Below are 27,325 nucleotides of genomic sequence, written 5' to 3'. Positions count from 1 at the left end.
CATTCAGAAACTAATATAAAAAGAGAGAGAAGTGTTTTTAAGACAAATTATTAGAGAGAGGTGTTTTTAAAGTTTAAACCAACTTCAATTTAAATACACATTAGATTAAATCGGGTCAACTTTTGACAAATACACACGTAGGATCATGACTCAAGTAATGGGGTGTGTGATTGCTACAAATGACGCGTGCTTCTTTGTGTTGTGCACTTGTGCGCATCTACTGATCATTCATACAATCATACGCATGCATTTGTGTACTCGTTACCTTCCACGCCTTTTGTTTTCCAATTTTCTTAACCATAAATAGCACCAAACTCGAACCTGGACATAATATTGTCCGACAGATTAGAGAAATAAAATGCGGGTCCAATTCACAATTCTTTCCTTTCTTCTTCTTAATCTAATTATTACAATTATTCATCCCCAATCAAAATGGATAGTTCAAGCTCAATTAATTCCTGCAAAATTTGATGGTTTTGTGTATGGAAATCCCAAGAAATTCAACCCAGAAAGTATTTTAATTGAAGCTTTCTTTGACCCTGTTTGCCCAGATTCTCGTGATGCTTGGCCTCCTCTCAAACAAGTTCTTCATTTATATGGTTCTAAAGTCTCCCTTGTTGTTCATCCTTTCCCTCTTCCGTAAGTCAACCCTTTCAATTTTTTTTAGTGTTGCTTACATTTTAGTGTTTATCAATGGCATTATTTTCTTTGATTTTCAATTTGATTGGATTTGGCTCGTGTTTTGTATGATGCATCACACACTCAATTGATGTCGGGTTCTTATTGCTTTTATTGGGAATTGATTGTTAGATTAGGTTAAAGAGTTTTATTTGAAATTTACTGACCAATAATCCCAATTACAGTACTGATTTTAAAATTGGATTGATGAAAATTAAAGCAGTACATTAAGAGAACAATCTTCATTGATTATCTTACTCAAGGAGTGTGGACTAGATGAGTCAATGTGTTGATTTCTGACAAAATTTTCACCAAGTACAATAGGATTTGAAAAGGCTCCAATTGTAAAAAATTGACTCCTTAATTAGTCTAGGGGATAGAAACGGGGTATCCATCCTACACTCGAGTGTCAAATTACGGATTTTAAGATGGACATTGTATACTATATAGTACTAGTGTAAGAGATTTGATTTCCAGATGACTTACAGGAACATTATTATTATTTTTTTTTTTTTTTGAAATACAGGAATATTATTTTAGAGAACACGAAGTGCTGATATGACATCTTTGATAAGGAAAAACAATAATTCATGTTTTCTTAATCTTGGTAGTTAGTACCATGATTATGAGCATATGTATCCTAAATTAAGAATTTTATTTTGATCAATTCGTAGAAATATTAGCTTTTTTAGCTCAACATACATTTTAGGAAAATTTGCGAGGAAGGTCCTTTTATGAGGTCGACCTTGTGTGGAAGGTCCTTTTTCAAAGGTGGCACGAAATGTCCTTATATGAACATTGGGTTGTGAGGAGGGTCTTTTGACCAAATTCCGGCGTTGACCAAGATTTTCCAGCCAAAAATAATCACGTGATGTGCACGTGACCACTTAAATGAGGTTTTTTAGGTGGTGGATGTTCGAGGTGTGGGTTTTAATGGGTGGTTTTCGTAGGTGGCCGGTTCTGGTTCTGGTGAAATCAAACACCATAACAATTAACAACCATAATTCTAATTGTAATTGTTGTTTCCGAGCTTAATTTAAAGGGGGAAAGGGAAATCAAGGGAAAAGAGGGAAAAAGGAAAAAAAAAAAAAAACCTCATTTAAGTGGTCACGTGCACATCACGTAATTATTTTTGGCCGGAAAAAAATTGGTCAACGCCGTAATTTGGTCAAAGGACCCTCCTCACAACCCAATGTTCATATAAGGACCTTTCGTGCCACCTTTTTCATAAAAGGACCTTCCACACAAGGTCGACCTCATAAAAGGACCTTCCTCGCAAATTTTCCTACATTTTATTGTCAGAGCAATATCTATTGGAATTTGGAAATCGTCCCCCTTCAGAATGTCTTAATTGTGATATTGATGCTATTGCTATTGTATTTCAGGTACCATGATAATGCGTTTGCAACATCTCGAGCATTGCATATTGTTAATGAATTGAACAGTTCTGCAACATACCCCTTATGGGAAAGTTTCTTCAAGGATCAGGTAAAATGCTCTTGATGTTTTTTTTTTTTCCTTTATATGTTTCAGGAATGCAGTCTTTCATGATTAGTCCAGCTCTCTGCCTGAATTGTAACCGTTTCTGCATTGTTGTTTTGGAATTGTTTTATTATGTGTTCTTCAATTTGAGACTTTATGAACGACGTGTCCTCTGTGGAAACTTGGAATTGTTTGTTGTGGTCTAACATCAATGGACTCCTGACATATACGAAGGAGTGCGGTTCGTTTGAGAAATTCCTACCTTTTAGCAGTTTTTAGCTATTTCAGGTGCAAAACTGTAATCATTTGAGGTTGTAACACTGATGGATCTGTCATTAATTATCAGTGTTTGGCTCATTGGCTGTGCAACGTCTGGCTCAATACTTAATGTCTTCATTGAAAGTTCATGTCTTTTCCTACCATGGCTGGAATTTATCGCCTGCTTGATTCTGTTGTGAAGTTGAAGCCTAGAGGATTTAAGTAGTAATGTAGTATGTACAACCAAATCTGCTTGAAACAACTAACGTGATTTTAAATTGTTATCTGTAAGATGTAGTATTGTGCTGCTACATGTGATCCTGCACCCTCCCTCCCCTCCTCCAAATTAATGACCCAACTGTAGTAGTTCGAGAGCATCAATGTGTACTATGATTTGTTGTTTGTTGCTAATTAAGCCTTGCTATATGTGTGATACAGAATAAGTTCTACAACTCAGAGACTAGCAGCATGACGAGAAATGAGATTTTAGACCACATTGTCGACTTTGTAACAAAATCTGTAGGTCATGCTTATCAATCTGATGTAAAATCTGGCTTCAGTGACAGGAAGACTGATCTCAAAACAAGGGTTTCATTCAAGGTATATAAGCCATCAAAGTTCCTTAAACTCTGACTCTCTAGTTTAAAATCACACTAATCCCTGTCAAAAGTTTGCTTTCTATATTGTGCTCATTGCATCTCTACCGTACATGCAGTATGGTTGTTCAAGAGGTGTCTATGGAACTCCGGCTTTTTTTGTGAATGGCTTTCCTTTGCCTGATGTTGGCTCTCCAGTAGATTACAATGGATGGAGGAAGGTCATTGATCCACTTGTTAGTTCAAAGAGGGAATATGAATATATGTAGTACGAATCTTAGTACCTCAGCATTGTATGTTTGTCTTTAGCCATCTCCGAAAGTTATATCCTAACAATGTGGATGGGGAACTTCTCAAAGTATGTAGATCAATTCCCTACAGCAGATTGTCATGGTTGAAGTTGGTTTCCAACTTAAATGTTTGTTGTACCTGTTATATTCTAGCAAATACAGAGTATATAATTAATAGAGTACATAAAGATCAAAGTGCCAACTCTCAAGTTTATCAAGTGACTGGATTGAATAAATTGATTCTCCATTTAAGGGCCAAATCTGGGTCAACTGCTTGGAAATTTTAACAAATGAATTGTGAATACTATGTAGGAGTGTAGGACATCTATCACATAGCTGAGTTAGACAACTGGGAACTCGAGTTTACTCAAAGGGAGGATTCAATTAAAAGTCCTTTTTTATGTTTATGTTGTACTAAGGCACTCTAGTAAAAAGGGTTTTTAAACAACTCTTTGCTCCACTAAAATTTTGCTACAAGAACATACTATGTTTTATTCGTAGATCGTAATTGGAATTCATGTAAAGGATCAACTAACTTGATCAAGTAACTTATTTGCTTAAAGTCTTCAGGTAGTTGGTTAAAGTCTCGAGGTTTCATACTCAAGACTTAAGATTAAATTTTTTCTCCATTTTTTGCTTATCGGCTCTTTTTACACCAAAAAAAAAAAAAATAAATAAATGAAATAGCATCAATTATTCATCTAATGTAGCAAACATAATGAAATCTACAAAGTATAATATATATTAAAAGGTGATCCTAAAGAAATATAAGTGTCACGTGGCACTCTACTCAAGGCGTTCCTTAAAAAGTTTAGGTGCCACGTGATACTCTCCTCATTTACATTCCATGTCTAAAAATAAATAATGAAATCTATACTGTGTATTGGTTCTTACAAGTTTGAACCCACAACCTCAAGTTTAACTTCCAACATGTTCCTGTTCACATTTACTGAACTGAACTAATTGGAGATGAATTGAACTGATTGGAGCTGAACTGAACTGAACCGAGCTGAAATGAATATTTTATGAGAGAAGGAAATTAGGAGCTGAACTAAACTGATTAGAGCTGAACTGAATTGAACTAAATTGAAATTAAGTAAATGTGAACAAACCCTTAGTCACTAAGCTATTACCATATTACATGTCATTTAATAAAAATTAAATATTAATAAAGATTTCTTAGCATGGAAATAATCCAGTAACTCGGGATATCGTCGTGGCCTAACACTAATTATATTAATTACAAGATTGGAAAAAAAAAATTAATTACAAGTAATAAGAAACGTGTTTAATTAAGATGAAATACGATACTTGATTAATGTATGAGGCATCAAAAAGTTGTGATGAAATAAGGATTTTTATTTCAATAATTGAGACTGATGGCATATATTGGTAGGGTTGTTCATCGGTCTAAGACCGAATCAGACCAAATTGAAAATCAAAAAATTAAATTTCAAGAACCGAAGACTTGGACCGATTAAGCTGGATCGAACCCGGACCAAACCGAAAAATCAGTCCAAAACCTGGACTGGACCGCTTTGGACCGACTTTAGAATTTTATTTAAAAAATGCTAAATTTTTAATAATATTATAGAAAACTCCAAAAAGTACAAGAAAAACTCTACTTAGCATCTTTTTTTTTTAATGCTAAGTACTTCCTCCGTGTTTTTTTTTAAAATGTATCACTTTGACAATTACACAGTTTACATACCATGTTTGACTTTATTTTTTCACCTCTATAAATCAAATAATTGTTTTTATATTATATATCTTTAGATTAGCTTAGGGCCTGTTCCGATTGACTGAACTCAGCTGAACTGAACTGAACTGAACTTAACTTAACTTAACTGAGCTAAACTGAACTGAACTGAACTGAACTGAATTGAACTGAACTTATTAATTAGTGATTTTTAACTACGGATTAGTGATCTTTGATTATTTATTGATTATTTATTACTATACATATGTGTATATACAAATGTACATATTATTATTATTAATAATATTATTATTATTAATTATTGATTATTATTATTATTTATTGATTATTATTATTATTATTATTATTATTATTATTATTTATATTGTTGTTATTATTATTATTATTATTATTTATTGATGATTATTATTATTATTATTTATTGATTATTATTATTAGTATTATTATTTCAATTATTATTGTTATTATTATTATTATTATTATTATTTATTATTTATTGATTATTATTATTATTATTTATTACTTATTGATTATTATTATTATTATTATTATTATTGTTAATATTATTATTATTATTGTTGTTGTTGTTGTTGTTGTTGTTGTTGTTGTTGTTGTTGTTGTTGTTGTTGTCGTCGTCGTTGTAATAAGAGCTTAAAAGAATGAAATTTGGCTTTATATCATTAGCAATATCATTAGACGTAAATTAAGAGCGTTTAGGTTGTTCATATTTACTTATTTTCAGTTCAGTTCAGTTCAGTTCAGTTCAGCTCCAATCAGTTCAGTTCAGTTCAGTTCAGCTCCAATCAGTTCAGTTCAGCTCAGCTCTTAATTTCCCTCTCTCATAAAATATTCATTTCAGCTTAGTTCAGTTCAGTTCAGTTCAGTTCATCAGTTCAGCTCCAATCAGTTCAGTTCAGCTCAGTTCAGTAAATATGAACAGGCCCTAAGAGCTGAACTGAAAGAGGTTGGGAGGTACCCAGGCTGCTCTTGAAAAAAAACCTCATAATCAGTTTTTACACAACCTGGATGCCTCTCTAACCTCTGAAATTGCTTCCTTATATGCCCAAGATGAGGCCTTTTGGGCCATGAGATCAAGGGTCAACTTGCTCTCCTGTGGAGATAAGAACAGTAAGTTCTTCCATACTTCTGTGATCATAAGAAGGAGGAGGAATAAGATTGAAAACCTCAAATCTGAGGTGGGTGAAACCATTCCAGATCAAAACCTTCCCTCTCACATCAATTCCTATTTCTCTGCCCTATTTACCTCTGATATCCCTCCTGATCCAAACCACGACCTGTCTGTTGGAAACCATATTGCTATTGCTCATATTCCTGAACTCCATGAGATCCATTCTGCTATCTTTAGTATGGGTAGGTTTAAGGCGCCATGCCTTGATGGCTTTCACCCATTCTTCTTCCAAGATCATTGGCATGTCATTTGGAGGGAAATTGTTTGTAGAAGAGTGCTTCTCTTCCTGTTCTGTCCCTGCTGTTGTTAATTCCACAACAATCACCCTCATCCCAAAAGTTGAGCACCCTGAAATCATAAAGCAGTTCAGACCCATAAGCCTTTGCAACACATCCTACAAAATCATCTCCAAAATCCTTGTCAATAGGATTAGACCCCTCCTGTCAACCCTCATTTCCCCTAACCAGAGCAGTTTTCTCTCGGGAAGAGGATGTGAGAACAACTTTATTGCTGCATCTGAAATCCTTCACTCAATGAAAAAGAAGTCCGGTAATAGAGCTTGGTTTGCACTCAAACTTGATCTTGAGAAAGCCTATGATCGATTAGAGTGGTCTTTCATTAAAACTTGCTTAATCAGAAATGGGTTTGACCAAAACTCTGTCTCTCTAATAATGAGCTGCATTTCCTCTTCTTCTTTCCAAGTGATGGTAAATGGTAGGCCTTCCTCCACTTTCCATGCCTCTAGAGGAATTAGACAAGGAGATCCTATCTCTCCTTACATTTTCATTCTTTGTATGGAGTATTTGTCATCTCTCATTGCTGATGCTTGTGATAAAGGCTCTTGGATACCTTTTAACTTCAGGAAAAACTCCATTTCTATCTCCCATTTGATGTTTGCTGATGACATCATTCTCTTTGGAGAAGCCTCCTGCCAAACCCTCCTTTCCTTAACCCAAACCCTAAATACCTTTCTCTCTCTCTCTGGTTAGAAAATGAATAATGCTAAGAGCCAATTGTATTTCTCCAAAAATGCTTCTGACCACATCAAAGATTTCTTCTCCTCTTCTCTTAATGTGGGCATCTCTCTTGATCTTGGAACATATCTGGGTTTTCCCTTATCTGATAAAAGGCCATCCCCCTCTCAAGTTAGCCACATTGTCAGGCATATGAAAAACAAGCTCTCTTCATGGAAATCTAAATGCCTTTCCAAGTCTGGGAGGGCAGTCCTGATCAAATCTAGTCTTCTCAGCATCCCACAATACTCTATGCAAGCCCAGTATCTTCCTATCAAAACTTGCAACCAAATTGATCAGACTTGTAATAAGTTCTTCTAGGGTGCTAACCAAGATTGTAAGAAATCCTCCTATTTGGGCTGGAATTTCTTGTGTGGCCCAAAAGAAAAAGGTGGCCTTGGATTTAGAAATTCTCACCTCCAGAACCTTGTCCTCCTAGCCAAGCTATGCTGGAAGATTCACAATAGTGATAATCTTGCTTCCAGAATCATAAAAGAGAAATACTGCAAAAGAGCTCTTCCAACATCTTTCAAATATGGTTCTCACATATGGCAAGCTATGGTTTAGGGTTGGGACATCTTTAGTCACTTTACCCAATGGCTAATAGGCAATGGGGATACCTGTCTCCTTTGGCTGGATAATTGGTCTGGTAAAGGCACTCTCAGGAGCCAAATTTCAGGGCCTTTACCTTACCAGGAGGAGGGTATCACCCTTAGTTCTATCTTCTCACACAATGGCTGGTGCCTGAACGATCTGTGCTTTCACCTCCCTCCCCATCTATACTCTACCCTTTCTGCTCTTCACTTATTCCCTGAAAAGGAAGACATTCCATCCTGTTCTCTTGGCAGGGGGGATTTCTTTGACTCTGCTTTAGCCTATAATCATCTCTGGACTCAAAAAAATCCTTCTGTCAGTTCAGATGAGTTATGGAAATGCATCTGGAGCATTCCTTGCCAACCCGCTAACTACTATTTTCTCTGGCAGGTAGCTTGGGAAAGACTTCCCACTGCCCTTCTCCTTAACTCAAGACACATACCCATCTCTCCCAACTGTCCCTTTTGTCCAAACCATCCTGAAACAATCTTACATGTGCTGAGAGACTGTCCAAGAGCTGTGGAAGCTTGGGGTTGTTTCTCACCTCTAGACACTCTTCTTTCTCAACTTCCCTTGAGAGATTGATTGAGAGAAAATGTAACAAACTCTGACACACACTCTCTATCATCCCAACCTTGGAAAGTTACCTTTGCAACCTGTGCTTGGAAAATCTGGCATAGGAGGAATCTCTGGGTGTTTCAGAAAAAATCAACTCCCCTTCCATCCTGGTTCAATTCTGTAAAATGGTTGATTGCTGAGCTTTCCTTTATAGCCCCTCCAGGCCCCTTGCCTAGCCCCTCACCCCCTCTTTCTGAGCTTAACCTCCTATCTTCATCCATGTTTATCACTGTGGATGCTTCCTATACTAGCTCCCATGCCTCTGCTGGTATTGCCTGTATCTGCAAATTAGCCTTTGGGGATTGGGTTGAAGGGATTTCTAGTCATATTTCTGCTATGTGTGCTTTCCATGCTGAGACATTAGCTATAGTTGCTGCGCTTTTATTGGTTAAAGAGAGAAGTTGGAACAGTGTTGTCATTATGTCTGATTGTCAAAGAGCAGTACTGGGGGTTAATAATCCTAATACTGCTACTGATGAAGCATCATTTATATATAATCTATGCAGGGAGCTCCTTCTTGGAAGCAATTCGAAGCTAATCAAGGTTCCGAGACAAAGGCTGAAGCAAGTGGATATGGTGGCCAGGAAAGCAAGGGGTCTAACTCTTTCTAATCACAGTCCTGTCCTGGATCAAAATTGGCTTCTGTCTTTTACTTCTCTGACGCTGCCTACTAGCTCTAATTTAGATAGCAACTCGGATGTTAACAATGATGATGAACTTAGTACTGTTCTATTTGGACCTCTATGGTCAACTAATCAAGGGTGGCCTGTCACCTAAATACCTCTGTAACTGGCATGTAATGACTTCTATTCGTATGGTAATCTAATTTAATCGCTCTCTTTAACCAAAAAAAAAAAAAAAAACAACTGAACTGAACTGAGCTGAACTGAATTGAACTGAACTGAATTTCAACAGAAGAGAACAGGCCCTTAGTCATAATGTCTAGTTTCGTGATATAATTTTGTTACAATTTTTACTAATACACAATTAAAGATTTTAATGGTCAAAGTTGTGTCTCGGTAAATGTGCCGGTCAAACTAATGCAATAAAAAAACACAAAGGGAGTATAAAAAAGCTCATATAATTAAAGTTTTCAAAGGTTATTAAGAATAATCTTAACCATTATCTAAGATTTTATCTATAAATTTAAGGGAAAAATAGGTCCGGTCCAAGACTGGTTTTTATGGGGTTTTGGATCGGATCGGAAAAATAATATTTTAGACCCAGCGACCGGACCGGTTAGTTCGGTTCGGTCCGATCTGGGTCATTTTTTTTGGTTCGGACCGATTTTTGAACACCCCTGTATATTGGTATTTGAATTTAATTGAACTTAATTACTTATTATACTCCCTCCGTCGCTTATGGCCAATTTTAAGTCTCCAAAATCATAGTCTCATATGCTTTTTTCAAGTACCCTTAATATTAATTTTTTCCAAAATTCTCTTCAATTTGCAACAATATTTGTGCAAATCTAACTTTCTCGTGTAAATTTTGTTTTTTCATGTATTTTTATTACTTTTTCTCTCTACTTTTTCGCACACCCAGTGTAAATTTACCTTTCCAATGTACTTTACTACTTATTTATTTTTATTAATTCCCGTAAAAATTGTCCATAAGGGACTATCAATAAGGGATGAAGGGAGTATTTGATTAAATCTGATTGAAACTTATTAGAACGGTTTGAATGATTGGACTTGGTTTGAACTTTATATTTTTCTATAACCATTGTTATTATTTGTAAAGTCGTTACTAATAACTACAAAGTATACATTAACAACTATACTTTATCTTGTTAACGAACGCCCCCGGGTTGTTGGATAAGCGTTTAAAATATTATCTAAACTGACATTAATTTGGAAAAGCATGACAAAATTACGCGTCGATCGGTATAATATTTTTATTTAAACTTTCAATATTTAGCTAGTTTATCCAACGTCCCCGGACATGTTCGTTAGCTTTTTCCACATGATTAATATAATGCATTATAAATGTTTTTCTAAGATTAAAATTTATGTTTTATTTTGAGGGTCAGAGTAAAATTTATGTCAGAAAAATGGTACTCCTTAATTTTTATAGAATAATAGGGTAACTTTAATCTGTCTTATTATAACTTAGTGAAAGTTTGCCTTAATCATGAATTGTGCGATACTATAATGTACTATTAATATACTCCGTAATGTTTACTCCCTCCATATTTTAATAAGTGATTTTGACTCTTTGCAGTATTTGTCTCATTCACTTTGACTATGTTTGTGACTTATACATATGAATAAATATGGTTTTGTGTGTACTTGTTGGAATAGTATCAATGAATAATTTATTTATACAACTATTATAATTTTTACTTATTAATTATTAAAGATGTTATCATCAAAGTATAATTAAAGATGTTATCAGCAAAGTTTAGCATTGACATACGTACACAAAATAAACACTTCACTTATTTAAATACGAAAAAAATAATTATATTAGATCTAATTGGAACTTAAGTTAGCTAATTGCCAAATTGACTTGCCATATCACATAGATTTCAAGCCAACCCTCTTTAAACCTCAATAGTTAGCAAGTACCACGTGAGTAGCTTAATTGCTAATTAAATAAACTTAAGGCCTATTTTGATTTACAGAACTGAATTGAGCTGAACTAAACTGAACTGATTGGAGCTGAACTGAAATGAAATGAATCGTTTAGTTTTCTTTATTAGCTTTTTAAATTTCATTTTATTAATATTTCAAAATTTTAAACTTTTCTCAAGCAAATAATTAGCTTGTCATTAATTTTATGTTTTAGCCCCAATAGTCAAGTTAGTATGGAACTTTTGAAGAAGTAAGTCCCTTTCTACAATTGTTCAGTTTGGGATATTGAATTCGATTAAAAAATTTAGAATATTCGGAATTTCGATTTGGATTATCACATCGTATATTTTTTAACACCCAAACTAGCTACAACCATTGTAGTTACTCTTATTTCTCGTATAGGAAGTTATTTTTTTTATTTTATTTTAGCTCTTTTATCTAACCCAAAATCTAAAACCCCCCAAAAATATACTTCATACTAGTTTTGTGCCCCGGATTGTTTATTGAATTTTAAGATAAATTTTTAATCAATATATCAAATTTTGAAATATAACGTTGATACAAAATTATTTAAGAATTGATAGTACTTTGTAACAATTTAATATCTAGTAAGCATGTAATGACTAATAACAATTTTGGTGGAAATGTTCGATTTTATACAATAAAAAATATAAAAAATTAGCAAAAAATAAAATGAATGTTCAAAGCCTGTGGGCTTGACCCGAACCCAAAACTTTGGGCAAGGATTGAACTTTTCTTGACCCGTAACTTGAAGTGACACAATCCGAGATGACTCATGACCAACCCTAATTGACAGGTTTAAATAGTAATAAAATTTTATTAGATTGTAAAATATATTATTTTAACCGATTAGTATATATTATCAATGTATGTTTTATGCTTTGAACCACAACCTATCGCTTTAAAGAATATTATGATATAAAAAAAAAATTTATATGATAACTTTTTAGAATTGTAGTCTAATAATTATTTTTTGAATAAAATTATAATTCAATTTGTACAATTGAATCCTATAATTCTATCCAAATAGAATTCTAAAGTAACTTTCTTATCTTAAAAAGTTTATTTAAATCTATACAATGGTGCGACACTTGGCGAAAAGTTAGATCAACATCATAAAATATCCCTTTAATGTCTCCTAAAGTTTAATCCCCAAATTGTCATCAAACAATAAAATTGTAACTTTAAGTAGATCAAAGTCCTTACCGTAGCTAAGAAACTCCTAGAGAATAAAGAGTTTGTACTTATTAGGGATTAAATATTGAACCGGTAGAAAACACCAACTCAAACCGGTAATTAAATAAAGAAAACCGGATTAAACCGTTCAAAAAGAAGGTGGTTAGGGTAGTTTTGAAAGGAGTATAAAAGCAATAGAAGAAGCCAGTCAGCAGTTTTAGGGCTGAAAAAGAAGATACAAAGCCGAACATCAGGGCTACCTTCTCTAACTCTTCAAGGTTTTCTTCATCTTCTCTCTCCTTAATTTTTACCCAGATTCAACCTTTTCTCCGGTTTTCTGCAATCTAATTAATTTTTTTTGAATTAATTTTGGCTGTTTTTATTAAAAATTAATTAATTTTTGTTGCAGAAAAACAAATTCAAAGAGAAAATGGAACAATACGTAAAGGTTGAGAAGCCGAAAGTGGAAACTCCGATTGATGAAAATGAGATTCGCATTACTAGTCAAGGCAGGATGCGCAGCTATATCACTTACGCCATGACTCTTCTACAGGTTTTTTTCGTAATTAATTAATATTTTTTCAATTTTTTTTTTGATGAATTTGTATATTTGGTTGATTTTTTGTTATTTATTGTTGTACTAGGTTAATTATTATATGATTAATTGAATTATTTAATAGGTGCTTACTTGTTTCAAATTTTTTGTGAAAAGGTAGTGTAATTTTTTTAATTTTTTTTCAAATTGATGCTTTATTGTATGAGTAGCACTTAATGTTGAGGTATTGGGATAAATGATACTGTAGTGAATTTGGCTGGCTTCATATTATACTACCTCGGCGGTGACTCTATATTTGAGACAGTGAAATGGTGAACCTCCTTATTTTCTATTATACAAAATGTTAATGGTGTAATTTGCTCAAATTAAAGTTGAATTGAGGGAGGAGTTGTAAATTGTAATGTTAACGGGACTACTCGTTGTAAGAAATTCATTCATATTTGAATTGAGGGAGGAGTTGTAATGATTTCACTGAGATTTTTTATGATAGTTTTGCTCGGAAAATCCAATCATAAACCTTCACTAGTTTAAGAAATTCGACAATTTTTTATTGGTTAGCACTGGTATTTTCGATCAAAGGGAGTAGGCAACACATTTGATTTCTGAGTGCTGTGCAATGCGAATGAAGAAAATGTCTGTTGGAGCCTTGGAGGGTTGGGTGCAGGATAACTTGGCAAAGGTAGGAATCAGTGAAGAGAGAAGTGAAGAGTGAAACTTGTTTAAACAGAAGAACCAGGAGGATTGAGCGTAACATATGCAAATAAAGTGAGGTGAGAAAGGGAAGTGCTTGGAGGGAAATGAACTGAGGGCAGCTGAATCATTTTGGAGCTTTTTGGCCATTTTCTTGAATTCTTGATTAAAAAAATGTGCCTTATGTTTCCCAACTTTTCTTGCTCTATGTTACATATCTGTTGACGGAAATTTTGTTTGTTTGAATTGCAATATGGATAGAAAACATAGCTTATAAATTTGGGCTGGAATTAGACAGAAAAAAAGTGCAAGTGGATTTGAAGGTCAACAAGTTTGGTATTTAATCTATTTAAGAGTTTGTTGAACTGATTTGATTACCCTGTTACTAGTTTACTGCTACTATGGAAATATGGAGCAATTTTTGTCTTTTTACCATACAAAATAGTTTTCTCGTGGAATGTCGTGGAAAATCATTTTTGTTGAGCTCTCTTTGTAGGGGCCCAGCACATTGTGCTATCATGTAACTACCTGTCTCCCAAAAACAACTTCCATAGCTTTGTCAAACTGAGTAGTAATTTTCTTTTGTCAAACTGAGTAGTAATTTTCTTCTAACACACCAGTTCTGATTTCTAACCCCTAGAAACTATTGTGTTGACCAATAAATATGGTGTTTAATTAGATGATAGATTTTCTTTGACATTGAAGATGTTCACTACATGTACCTTAAACATTCACATGTAGGTTGGGTTTGGTTTTGTTCTGTTTATTTACAATTTGACGTGTTGGTGGTGACTTTGCAAAAGCATTTCTCTTTTAGATCTTCCTTCTTGTCTCCTTGAAAGCATTTTGTTATGTTTCTGTTGTGTATGATTTCTAAATTTATTATTGTCTTAATTTCAGGAGAAAGGTTCAGATGAAATTGTGTTCAAGGCTATGGGTAGAGCAATTAACAAGACTGTGACAATTGTGGAGCTGATTAAGGTATTTCTTGTTTCATACATAATCTTTCTGAGTTTTTGGCTCAAAGTACTTTGTCATTTTATTCTGTTATACTCCTTTGCAGAGAAGAATTGTTGGCTTGCACCAAATCACATCAATTGGATCCACAGGTATCACTGATACATGGGAACCATTAGAGGAAGGCCTTAATATGTAAGAATTCTCTCGTATGTTTTGAGCAGGCTAATTTTACCTTTGTTTGTACCTATTTCTTGTCTAGGTTTAAGTTAAGTTTATTGCTGCTTTGATTTCACAACATGCATTTACTTATATCACCTGATCTCTGATTGTCACATTTGTTATTGCAGTATTGAAACCACGAGGCATGTTTCGATGATTACTATTACCCTTTCAAAGAATGAGAAGGACACATCTGCAATTGGGTGAGTTGGTATTTGCTGCTTACTGTTTTTGTAATATTAAGTTGTGGTTAAATTTGTTGTGACACAGGCTGGATGAAAAAGGTTGATGTTAGTCTGTAACAATGTATAGTTGGTGATATAATAACTGATAAATGTTACTTTCTTTCCTGTGATTTAAATTTCATGTAACTTACAGTATTCCTGGCTTTGGTTGGTGTTGTAGCCAATATCAGTGGGAGATTCTACCTGATAATCTTTTTCTTTTCTAGTGTAATCATGAAAGTGTCAGTTGTTATAACTATGATAGGTAATCTAGCTACAGTATTTTGTAGGAGTCTTTTACTGTCTTTTATCTCTTCCCGAATTATTCATCTTACATATTTTTTAAAAATTTTGTGGCCATCTGAACTAATTCATTTCCTTTACTTTTCTTTCATTTTTTGGAATATGGGATCTGAGCTTTTGACTTTTGAGAATATATTAATATAATACAGATTATGTTTCTTGTGGATTGTTTTTTATTGTCCTGCTTATCTTACAACAGAAATCCTTCTGTGTATTATTCTATAGGTATCAGCCTCCATTGCCCGCTGATCAAGTGAAAGCATCAAATGATTATGATTATTATGAAGGAGGTATTATATGTCTACCATGAGTTGATTGTCAAAGTTATTTATTAAAATTCCTAATTTTGAACACCTAATTTTTAGAGGGCTCTCCAAATGCCCGGGGCCGGGGTCGTGGTGGTAGAGGAAGGGGAAGGGGCAGAGGTCCACCAGGTTTGTCGTTTCTGCATCCTTTTAATTGTAATTTTAATTTTTTGACCCGGATTTGTGTACAAGCCTCTCCTTTGGTACATATGTTCTTTGGTGTAACTTTGTGAAATTGAGGCAGTTTCTCTTGGTCTAACATGAGTGTATTTTAAAATCTGTCTTTCATTAGAGAGACTGTTAAATGTATTTATAAGGTATTCTGTTACATATTAAGATATGGGGATATGATGACCATCTATTTCAGGCAATGGATTTATGTCTGCTGATTATGATGACGGAGGCTGGGATCAGAACCGAGGCTATCCCAGGGGTAGGGGGAGAGGAAGGGGCCGTGGCTTTCGTGGCCGTGGAAGGGGAGGGTTCAATTACAATGGTCCTATGGTAGATCCCCAGCAAGACGCAGGAGGTTACGTGCGAGGCCCACCACCTGTTCAAGGCCGTGGTAATTCTTCCTTAATTGTCCATAATTTTCATATGTTTGTTGAGTTGAACATAAGCTCATAGAATTAGGTCCTTGTTCCTACAATTGAGCTTTGAACGTGACAGGCTGATCAAATCATGTGATTGTTTAATTATCTTCTGATAATATGGTGTTAGGCTTGTCCATGTACCTAGATTTTCTATAGGGCCGTCCCAATGATTATGGAGGCCCTATGCGATTAAGAATGAATCGGGCCCTTATCCAATTTACTGTCTAAAATTTAATGCAATTGTAGCAAATCGTGGATGATGTGTCGAGTTGTTTATAAGTCTTTAAGGGATAATACTTGAAACATAAGATTAAACCCTTTCTAGATCATCTGTCATTTTTGGCTCTTCTTAATCTAGCAGACTGGAAACTGTTCTATTTTAATATTCTTACACTTATTTGAGGCTCCAAACGGCCTTAGCAGCATATGGGTCCTGTGCAATTGCACAGCCTCCACTTGTTAAGGGTTGGACCTGATATTCAATAGGTCAGAGCAATCATCATAACTTTTTATGCTGGTGTTTTTTTTTTTTTTTTTTTTTTTTTTTTTTTTTTTTTGTTTCTTCTTTTTCTTCTGTTACTTGGTGGGGGTAACACCTGGCTGTCTGTTTTTTAATTTCTGCTGTCTATAGTCTTGACAGGATTGAATTAATTGCTACCAAGACAGACTGATCTGATACGTGATTGTGCTTTTTTATTTTTATTACAGGTCGTGGTCGCGGGAGGGGAGGAGGTCGTGGAAGGGGTGGCCGAGGTGGGCGTTCCAATGGCCCTGCTCCGGTTGCTGCTGGAGATGCTTAATTGCTCTTCATTTGAACAGAAAATGCGCAGGGGTACCTGTTTTGAAAGTGTGTAATGCCTGCTCTGTCTCTATGTTTGACATTGGTTTCTTTTTTGTTGTCTTAACTAATTGTACTTTTTAGGACATCATGAATGTGTACCATTATAGACTATTAGACTGTAGTTTAGATTAAAGTTTCGTGTAGCCCAATTTGTGGCAATTTTTCCTTTTTTCTTTCCTAGAAGAGTAGGTTGAGTATTTGTTTCGGTAAATGTATTTTGTTACATATTACATTGGTGAGCAGTGCATTCTTTTATTGTTTACGTTGGCAGGATTCTGATCGTCACAAACATTACAATCATACAAATTAACTCCAGCTATCAATGCTGTTAGGGAACTGTTGTATGACGTAAATGGTTCTCTGAGGAGTGTCTTTGGTCGGCTCTCAAGGCCGTCCTTAGTCCGTGTGTAGGTACTGTTTACAAAAATTACAACCACAGCGCGGATATGAAGAATTGTATCTTGAGACTTGTGAGTTTGTGACCGACACAATCACTGTTGGGATTCTAACTGATAAAGAAGACTCAAGACTATTGATATCTATACTTAGTATTTAAAAACACAAACCATCATCCTCATGATGCCACATGTAAATTATATTTTTCACCAATGTCACATGTCATCTCATTTAATCTTTCTCATATTAAAAAAATACACTAGTTTTAATTCAATACATGAATGAATGTTTGGTTCACTTTCCCCCAACTTAATATTTTCTACAATTACATTCAATTTTCACCCCTTATTCTTCTTTATAACTATTAATTTTCCAATAAAAAATATACGAGTATTATAAAATTAAAAATTATATTACATACCTATAAACAATCCGTGCATTGCACAGGCCAGAAGGCTAGTTTGGTTTTATAAGTCTTCCATAAAATATACAGGTAAAATAAGATACACAGAAAGCAGAGTGTGACTTATAATAGGTTTTATAACACTTCCAACTTCTGGAAGAATCTTTGGGCTTCACATGCAATCAAAATGGAAGCTTTTCTTATGGAAGTTGCATCGCAATGATTTGATAAACAATGGTGAGCTTTAACATCGGTCCGTCCTGATCACGGTCTTTATTGCGACCTTTGCAACATAATGCAGTATTCAACATCTACTCGGGAATTGCTTATAGTTACAACAATAGTATAGTACCTGTGCGATGCACGGCTTACAAATCTTGATACTTATATTTATTTCACAAAATTTTAAAATAAAATGATTTAATGAGTAATAATGAAATTTACTTATAAAATGTCTTAATAATATATTTTTAACTCTCAAAATAATAATATGTGAAGTGCTATTTGAAAACAACCATTTTTTTGTTTTTATTCTTTAATTGTATGGAAAGATTTGAAAAATAATTCAACTCAATGAACTAACAATTAATACCCACATTAATTTCTTATCAAAAAAAAAAAAAATTCCCACATTAAGTCATATTTTTCCCCTCACGTCTACTTGTGCCATTGGCCACTGCATTTTTAAATGGGAGAATTTTTCTGTGTGGCTAGTCACAGAGTGTGGTCACTCGACTTATGGTCAGGGATTACTTGAGTTATTTCTGACCGAGTAACCCCTTAAATAACCCTTGACCGAGTAACTCGTAACCCCTAACCAAACCCATCGAGTAAACCCTTGACCGAATAACTCGAGTAACTCATGACCGAGTAACCCTTTGAGTAACCCCTAAAGTATCCCATGACCGAGTAACCCCTAATCGAACCCCTCAAGTAACCCATTACGGCGGAGTAACCTTTAACTGAACCCCTCAAGTAATAATCGCTAAATTAAATCCTAACAAAGTAATCCCTCGAGTGACCCCTGACTGAGTAACCCCTTAAGTAACCCATGACCGAGTAACTAATCCCTGACTGAACCCCTAATCAAGTAACCCCTGACCGAACCCCTCAAGCAAACCCTGACCGAGTAGCCCCTCGAATAACCCCTGACCGAGTAACCTCTTAAATAACCCATGACCGAGTATTTAACTAACCCTTGAACAAACCCCTCAAGTAACTTCAATTCTAACCGAACCCCTCAAGTAACCCTTAATCGAGTAACTCAAGTAACTCTACACGGTGTGGCCAAACACACATAAAAATTAATTTTCTTAAATGATTATTTTTACTGAACTAAAATTAATTTTGCTGAACTGAAATTATTTTTGTTGATAATTTTTTTTTATTGTTTCTCCATTATATTTCTTCTTTAAAGTAATTGCTTTTTACTGAACTGAAATTAAATATACCTAAATTGAGCTTATTTATACTAAACTAAAATTATTTTTACCAAATATTATATCTTTAAGAGTTTAAGGTGAAGTGAATAGAGTCTTATTATACTTATTTAGGGCTGTACACCGGTCCAAAACCGAACCGAACCTGACCCAGAGCGGAATGGACTGGGACCCGAATCCTTGATTTTTAAGGACCAAAGACCGGAACTTAATCAACAGGCCCGGTTCCGATCCAGACCTGAAAAATCAAGTCCGGTCCGGGTTTTGACCTGAATAGACTTGATTATTGTTTTTTTTTTTAAAAAAAAATTATATAAAATTGCTGACCTGTTTGGACCTGTTATGGACCCGTTTATGGACCTGTTTAGACTTATTAATTAAAAAAGTAGCTTTACCGGTTTCAGGTCCGGACTTGAAAATTCCGGGTTTTACACGGACCAGACCTGAAAGGACCTGAATCTACAGGTCCGGATCAGGTCCAGTCCTAACAGGTCCGGTTCAAGTCGATTTTCAGGTCCGAACCAGTTTTTATACACCCCTATACTTATTTAGTAACCCTTAAATAACAAAGTACAACACTAACAAAGTAACAACTATAACACTAACCGAGTAATTCTATGATGGTTGGCTACACACATATAAAATTAGTACCAAAATCTACATGATAAAAATGAAAATTATAATTTTTCTTATAGGGTGGTACATATACACTTACATGTCTCATATTATTATTTTAAAAAACTTACATAGGATGTGTGGCCTATCCTTAGGTCTAAGTCATATCTTTTGAACAATTCTAGTGATTTTTGGCCACTTTATTTGGATTGTATGTAAATGTGACTAATAGATCTGGATATCCCTACCACACTAGGTGAAAAAAGGCATTTGGCAGCGGTTCAAACCCGGTCTAAGGCACCGGTTTGAACCGCTGCCTATGTGAGGGGTGCCAAAAGTGGTTTAATAAGACATCGGTTCAAACCGGTGCCAAAAATTAGAAATGGCACCGGTTAACCGGTGCCAAAAATGGCCAACAAAAATTATTTTGTTGTTTTTGGCACCGGTTAACCGGTGCCAAAAATGCCCAAAAATATATATATATATATATATTTTTGTTTTTTCCAGCCAATTTGCGACATATTAGCAAGAATCGAAAATTTGGAATATATCAACAAGAATCGAAAATTGCAACATATCTACAAGAATCGAAAATTTGCAATATATGATAAAAAAAAATTACAACAAAAAAAAAACTTTGATTACAGCATATAAAAAAAAATTACAATATAAAATTTTTAAAAAAATTACAATATAAATTAAAAAAAAAATAAAAATAAAACTCATTCATTCTTGCTTGTATCTTGCTTCTTCGATTTCAGATCTAAATAACATACCTGCACCAATTAAAACAAAAAAAAATCGATTAATATAATTAAACTTCGAAAGAAAAGGCCCAGAAATTTAATCCCAAATATTGAAAAAAAATTCAAACCCAGAAACCCAGAAAACGAAAAAAAAAATTGAAATCGGTGTTACCCAGAAAAAAGAATTAAAATAAAAAAAACCAATGCAAAAATTAAAATTAGAATAAATCCAAAAATTAGAAAAAATTAAAATAAAAAAAACAAATGCAAAAAAATTAAAATCGAATAAACCCAGAAATTGGAAAAAATTAAAATAAAAAAAACCAATGCAAAAAAATTAGAATTCGAAAAAAATTAAAATCGGTGTTCGAAAAACCCAGAAACAAAAAATAATTGAAATCGAAAATAAATCCGATTTAAATCTGAAAAAAAAATCAAAATCGAAATTGATTAAAAAAAAAAGATTAAAAATTCGATTCAAATTATAATCGATTAAAATTTAAAAAAAAAACCCAAAAATTCGATTAAAATCAAAACAATAACCCCAGAAATTTGATTGAAATCGATCTAACCAATAACCCAGAAAAAAAAAGAATTTAAATCGATTAAAATTTTAAAAAAATCGATTAAAAAATAAATTAAAACAAAAACCCAGAAAATTAAAACAAAACCCATAAATTTCCTCACAAATCGGTGTTGCATGTGGTCTTCAAAAACCCAGAAAATCGAGATGTTGCATGTGGTCTTCAAAAACCCAGAAAATCGAGATGTTGCATGTGTTCTTCGTGATTGTGAGGGAGAAGAAGATTGAAAAACTAAAGAGAATTAGAAGGAGAAGAAGGAGAATGAGAAAGATAAATAAAAAAAAAACTGGTTCAATTTGAGGAGAAGGAGATCGAGAATGGAGAAAGAGGAGGAGATGAGAGGAGAGAGAAAGAGAAAGAGGATGAGAGGAGTAGTTTTAGGGTTGGGGTGGGTTTAAAAGGACCGTTTTTTTTAATGGCTCCGGTTCAAAAGGCACCGGTTCAAACCGGTGGCCTATTTGTTTTTGGCACCAGTTTGAAGTGAACCGGTGCCTTTTACTCTGGTTCAGTTTTCCACTAATTTTGTAGGCCATTTTTGGCACTGGTTTGGACTGAACCGGTGCCAATTAGGGGGTGCCTTTTTGATATTTTCTACTAGTGCCACCTGCATGTATATTGCCATGACATCCTGAAATTTTGCATCATATATCTAGCACTATCAGTAAATGACCAAAACAAGACAATTCATAGTCTTGTAGATTTGGGATCAATGTCTCATCTCAAAACTGCATCAACAAAATTCTTATACTATTCTGACCTCAATTGTTTTTGATTTATTCGAATGTAGTTAAATCTATTAGTCACAACTCTCAATCATAGTGTAGACATTAGCCAAAAACTGCTCAAATAACTTTCTTGACATCAATAATACTGCAGCTAATTTTTTTTTCTCATACTCAATCTCTGCCTTTTGTTGGAAGAACTACTTCCATTATTATCCCTTAATAGAATTTCTACCTTATAACCATCATTGTCCTTAAAAGTATAATTAGTTAACATCCTTGACCTTTTTTTTTATTTTAATTAATTAATTTATTTTTTTACTAAATTGTAATATAAAGTTGACTAATATATATATGTAGGATAGAATTTTTTATTGGCTATAAATATTATTATTAATAAATATTTTCTTAATTTATTAAAATTTTCTAAATTCTTCATAAAACAGTAATTTTTTTAAAAAAATTATTCATAATTTGTAATTGACTTTTGTTATAGAAAAATAGAGGAACCGATAATCTTTTATGCACTAAACTATACAAATTTAAGATGTTTATATACATATGGATTTTTTTTTTTGGTATATAAAAAGTGATAAAATGTATGGTAGGGTAAAAATATCTTATTTAATCAATGAGGAAGTCCCAATTATTTCCTTATTATTTCCTTGATAAACAAATTTGGTTTATTAAGTGGAAAAATTGTAAATAAACCAACAATTTTATCTAGTTATCATGGTATTTTGGTAAATAAATAAAAAATAGTGAGACCCATATATGACAAAAAAGTTATTGATTTATTTATATGTTTGCCATTTTGTTTAGTCATCATGGTATTTTGGTAAATAAAAAAAAAACCATTGAAACTCATATATATGGCACAAAATTATTATTTATTTACATTTTTGTCATTTGATTAACATATTTTGTTTATCAAGAAGATAAACTTGTATTTTCTCATAATCAATTTTACCATTAATAATTTTTTTTTGTTAATGATATATAATCAAACATAAAATAAATGTGACATATATACGTAATTATGTTTATACCACCGGTGAATATAAATGCATGATGAATAATTTTTAATGATATCATAGTTAATACTTTTGACTCATATAGGCTTATAGAGACAATATTCGTGACAAATCTAATTAGTAGGGTATATTAATGTTAAATCTAATGTCATAACTTTAAAAATGAGAGTTATAATTTTGTGTCAATTGATTATTAAAATTTAATAATAATAGTATTTGCATTTATTTAAAAAATCTTAATATATTGGGAACTAAGCTAGTTTCTTAATTTAAATAGAATGCAATCTTAATATAATATTTATAAGAATATTTTTAATCTTAATTTAATTTAAGTATAAAATATTCTACAGATATTATATCTAATATATAAAGCTAAACTTTTAGCCAGATCAAGAGGTAACGACACTTGACGTTTCAATTTTTCGCCAAGTGTCACGCCACGTTGGATAGATTTAAATAGATTTCATAAGATAGATAAATATGTTTAAAAATCTACTTGAATAGAATTTTAGGATAAAATTGTTAGTTTAGAGGTTTATTTTCGATAAAATACTAATATTTCAGATGTACAAATTGAATTGTAATTTTATTCAAAAAAATTATTAGATTATAATTCTAAAAAATTATCGTATAAATTTATATTTTTATATTATAATATTTTTTGGAGCGAAGGTAGTAGCTCAAAGCGTAAAACATCCATTTATAATATATACTAATCGATTAAAATAATATACTTTACAATCTAACAGAATTCTATTACTATGAAGAGCTGTCAATTAAGGGTTGGGTCATGAGTTATCTAAGATTGAGTCACTTCATGTTACGAGACAAGAAATGTTCAACCCTTGCCCAAAGTTTTAGGTTCGGGTCAACCAATGAGTTTTGAACATTTATTTTATTTATTTTATTTTTTTTATGTACTAAATCGAACCTTTCCACCAATATTATTATTAGTCATTTCATGCTTACTAGATAGCAAATCGTCAATAAATCAAATTAATTTCTAACTAATTTTGTATCAGTGATTCAATAAACAACCCGACATCGCACGAGACACAAAACAAATATAATATAAAGAGCTTATAAAAGGAATTATATTAAACTAATACAAACCAAAGTAAATTTTTTTTTAAAGATATAATATTTATTTGACAAAGATTTTATACATGTTTACAAGGGCGAAGGGAAGGGGGGGGGGGGGCTGGTGGAGGCCCGGCCTCCCCGGCCCAGATTTGTTGCCCATACATTATAGTTTATGGCCTCCCTTAAAATTACTATATATATAATATTTAAGACACAATTATAAGAATAAATATGCCTTGTCATGTTGGTTGGGTAATGTTTTATTTTTCCAAGTAGGCTGGGTTCATATAGATTAAATCATGAAATAAAAAACACTAGATTTTTTTTTTACAAAAAAAGTTAATAATCAACAAGAGGAGGGTTCCACTGTAAAGGCAAATTTTTTTTACAAAAAATTAATATTCAACAAGAAGAGGGTCTTTTCTGTAATGTATATCGTCAAAATTTAACTAACGAGTAAAAAGGAAGATGATTTTCTTAGAGATGTTTTGGTTGTATACATAGAAAAAGAGATTGTCGTAGATTTTAGTGTTTAATCCTTGATTAATGATTTTGCTACTATGAAAAATCATCGAGTACGATTTAACTAATGTTTTTTTTTTTTTTTTTTTTTTTTTTTTTTTTTTTTGTGACAATAATATATTAGTACACTTTAATTTTTTCATCAATCTTTTGTCTAATAAGTTCGGACCCCGGGACTTGAAAAACCTGGCTTCGCCCCTGCATGTTTATTTACAGTTGAAAAAGATTATATAGAGAACTCTATAAAATAAGTACTTTAAAAATATATTCTTATGTAAAAATATGCAATAATATATATGAATTGGATTTTTGACATTTATACACGTAACAATTTTAAACCAAAAATAAACTAAATTAAAACATGGACACATGTAAGTCATTGAACTAGTGTACCCTATTCCCTATTTTTGTATAGTACATATTTGGAAGGGTGGAAGCTCTGAAGTCATTGCCAAAATTTTATGCAGCTCATATTGGGTTCAAATCGTCAGGCACATGTATGACTACCACGGCAATAGATGGCTAATGGTTTGAAGATACATAATGAGCTAGAATGGGTTGGTGCTTTGATAATGATCCAACGAACTTGTGGGCTTTAGGTCGAATTATTGGAGTAAGCAAATTTGGTAAGGCCACCTGATTTTAATTCATCTCATTAACATTGTAAAGCTCGTTTTACGGCAAATTATACTGATTTTAATGTTTTGAATAAAATCTTATTCTGAGCTGAATTTATAAAACTCATTTTTTAATCTTTTTGTATATTTCACCTTACTCTATCAATACCCCATTAATGTCTTTAATACTTATTCCCTGCTTATAATTGAAAGATGTATCATAATAGTTCTATCTTGAGGTCTAAAATTGTAGTTTACATGAACGTTTTCTTGTTAATTAGAAATATAATTCATAGAACGACACATTGATATACTTTTAAAGAATAAGAATTACAATTACGGAATAAGTATCATTGACTACTTAGTTTCTTGTTGTTTAACTTTTGATTTTTTAGATAGCAAATAAACTAAAAGCTCAAAGAATAAATTTTTATTTCATAAAAGTAATGCAATGTATATAGTTTACTAAACAATACTTAACAAAGAATTAAACTAATTAAAACATAGTTTGAAATAAAAAGATTGTAACGAAACATAATGATACTCTTAGTAATTTTCATTCTATCACTCGAATGCCCATTGATTCTCCCTTCGAACTTCTTCCTCTTCTTCCGGTGTAAAATCATTCACGATGTTGAATGTCTTCCTTATCTCTTCAGGTGCTTTTCCTTTAATCATATCGGCAACATGTTGGCAAGTTAAATCAAGCAATCCCTTGATATCCATGTAGTTTGCAGCCTACAATTCATCAACAAATAATAATTAATTCTTTATTAATCAACCACATACTTCTGTTAAAAAAAAAACCACAAATATTTGTAAAGAAAAACACGTATGACACTATGACTTGAATACCAACCTATATAGTGACATGAATTGGCACGTCAAATAAAAATACTTTTACAAATAATCAACGAATCTTAAACTATAATTTAAATATAGTTAACCGTCCTTTGAATCTTATAAATTTTAAAATTCAAAACCCTAAGTAATAAGATTAATTCTTTATATTATAAATCATAATAATAATCTGTTAAAGAAATCATATTTTACAAACTTCTGAACCGTAACACTAAAAAAATAAAAAAAGACATAATAATAATACTTATACTAAATTAAAGAGAAATACTTACAAGAATGAGATCAAAGAGGGTGTTTTGGTCGACATTGAGGAAGTCCTTATCCCACTGCTTGAGTTCATCATTAGGTTGTGGTATGGGATCGGAGTTATCATCATCATTAGCATGTTTGTTACAATACTCGATAACCTTAGCGAGAGTTTTAGCGGTGACATTAGGAAGCGGGATGGGATCGGTGCTGTCGTCGAGGTCCTCGATCATGTTCTTGATGGTTTGAGAAAGCATTGCTGCCTTTTCATCGACGTCGAAAGTCTCTTTATCGGAACTCCTTAGGATTACCTTCTTGTACGAAGATGAAGAAGAGGTTGATGCTGCCATTGCTAATTAGGTTAAGAGGTGAAAAGATCGAAAGAGTTGAGAAAATTATAGAGAGAGGAATTGTTATTGTTTCAACTATGAGAGAATATGGCGAGAAAGCTTTGAATTTATAGATAAAATTAATAAGGTTTCCGAATCCTAGTCTAATTCGGGGTAAGTCCTTGCCCACCAAGTTTACATTTACTCGTACTGATAAAGAAGAGTCAAGACTGTTGATATTTGGTTTTACAAGTCTTCCAGAAAATATACAGATAAAACAAAATACGCAGAAAGCATAGTGTAACTCATAATAGGTTTTATAACTCATGACCGAGTAACCCATGACCGAGTAACTCCTAGAATAACCCATGACAGATTAATCCCTAACCGAACACCTCAAGTAACCCATGACGGCTGAGTAACAGCTAACCGAACCCCTCAAGTAACTGCTAAATTAAACCCTAATAGAGTAACCTAGACCTGGCAATCCTGACCCGACCTGATTGACCCAACCCGAATGACCCAACCCGTAACCCGAAAGTTGACCCGAAATGACCCGAACCCGAACTAACCCAACCCGACCCGAAATAGAGTTGACCCGAACATGACCCGATGTGACCCGACCCGAATGACTTGACCCGCAATTGACCCGAAACCCGAACTTGACCTGACCCGAAATGACCCGAAATCCGAAGTGACCCGACCCGATTTTAACCCAAATTGATTGACCCGAATCGACCCGACCTGTAGTGACCCGACCGAATTGACCCGAATCCTAAGTGAATAGGGTCAAATAGTGAATTACTTAGTTTAGGGCTTCTTAATT

At 33.2% G+C, this 27,325-nt stretch overlaps 3 protein-coding genes across 3 annotated transcripts; 2 read left to right on the top strand and 1 right to left on the bottom strand.

Annotated features, from left to right (window-relative positions):
• Positions 1 to 229: 229 nt before the first annotated feature.
• LOC110703600 lies at positions 230 to 3,564 on the top strand. Its single transcript, XM_021881380.1, has 4 exons — positions 230 to 639; positions 2,064 to 2,166; positions 2,857 to 3,018; positions 3,134 to 3,564. Exons 1-4 carry the CDS (start codon positions 359 to 361, stop codon positions 3,281 to 3,283), a joined length of 696 nt encoding a protein of 231 aa, XP_021737072.1. The 5' UTR covers positions 230 to 358; the 3' UTR covers positions 3,284 to 3,564.
• An 8,789-nt stretch (positions 3,565 to 12,353) lies between these two features.
• LOC110703599 (myosin heavy chain IB-like) lies at positions 12,354 to 17,164 on the top strand. Its single transcript, XM_021881379.1, has 9 exons — positions 12,354 to 12,489; positions 12,621 to 12,764; positions 14,358 to 14,438; positions 14,521 to 14,609; positions 14,765 to 14,839; positions 15,389 to 15,453; positions 15,529 to 15,597; positions 15,836 to 16,033; positions 16,770 to 17,164. Exons 2-9 carry the CDS (start codon positions 12,642 to 12,644, stop codon positions 16,859 to 16,861), a joined length of 792 nt encoding a protein of 263 aa, XP_021737071.1. The 5' UTR covers positions 12,354 to 12,489; positions 12,621 to 12,641; the 3' UTR covers positions 16,862 to 17,164.
• An 8,259-nt stretch (positions 17,165 to 25,423) lies between these two features.
• On the bottom strand, positions 25,424 to 26,998 carry LOC110703586 (SKP1-like protein 1A). The gene is made up of 2 exons (XM_021881367.1): positions 26,197 to 26,998; positions 25,424 to 25,801 (listed from the first exon to the last, which is right to left on the bottom strand). The coding sequence occupies exons 1-2, from the start codon at positions 26,518 to 26,520 to the stop codon at positions 25,628 to 25,630; spliced, it is 498 nt and encodes a 165-aa protein (XP_021737059.1). The 5' UTR covers positions 26,521 to 26,998; the 3' UTR covers positions 25,424 to 25,627.
• Positions 26,999 to 27,325: the final 327 nt, after the last annotated feature.

The sequence above is a fragment of the Chenopodium quinoa genome, unplaced genomic scaffold, assembly GCF_001683475.1.
Source record: "Chenopodium quinoa cultivar QQ74 unplaced genomic scaffold, ASM168347v1, whole genome shotgun sequence".
In the NCBI taxonomy this organism is placed as follows: Eukaryota; Viridiplantae; Streptophyta; class Magnoliopsida; order Caryophyllales; family Amaranthaceae; genus Chenopodium; species Chenopodium quinoa.
This window is presented reverse-complemented; position numbering and strand designations above follow the sequence as displayed.

Excerpts from the sequence above, each read along its gene's own strand:
- LOC110703599 (XM_021881379.1), top strand. The coding sequence starts at position 12,642 with ATGGAACAATACGTAAAGGTTGAGAAGCCGAAAGTGGAAACTCCGATT. Across the intron at positions 15,454-15,528 it reads TTATGATTATTATGAAGGAG|AGGGCTCTCCAAATGCCCGG; the intron begins GTATTATATGTC and ends CCTAATTTTTAG. Across the intron at positions 15,598-15,835 it reads AAGGGGCAGAGGTCCACCAG|GCAATGGATTTATGTCTGCT; the intron begins GTTTGTCGTTTC and ends CATCTATTTCAG.
- LOC110703586 (XM_021881367.1), bottom strand. The coding sequence starts at position 26,520 with ATGGCAGCATCAACCTCTTCTTCATCTTCGTACAAGAAGGTAATCCTA. Across the intron at positions 25,802-26,196 it reads CCCTCTTTGATCTCATTCTT|GCTGCAAACTACATGGATAT; the intron begins GTAAGTATTTCT and ends GATGAATTGTAG.
- LOC110703600 (XM_021881380.1), top strand. The coding sequence starts at position 359 with ATGCGGGTCCAATTCACAATTCTTTCCTTTCTTCTTCTTAATCTAATT. Across the intron at positions 640-2,063 it reads GTTCATCCTTTCCCTCTTCC|GTACCATGATAATGCGTTTG; the intron begins GTAAGTCAACCC and ends ATTGTATTTCAG. Across the intron at positions 3,019-3,133 it reads AAACAAGGGTTTCATTCAAG|TATGGTTGTTCAAGAGGTGT; the intron begins GTATATAAGCCA and ends CCGTACATGCAG.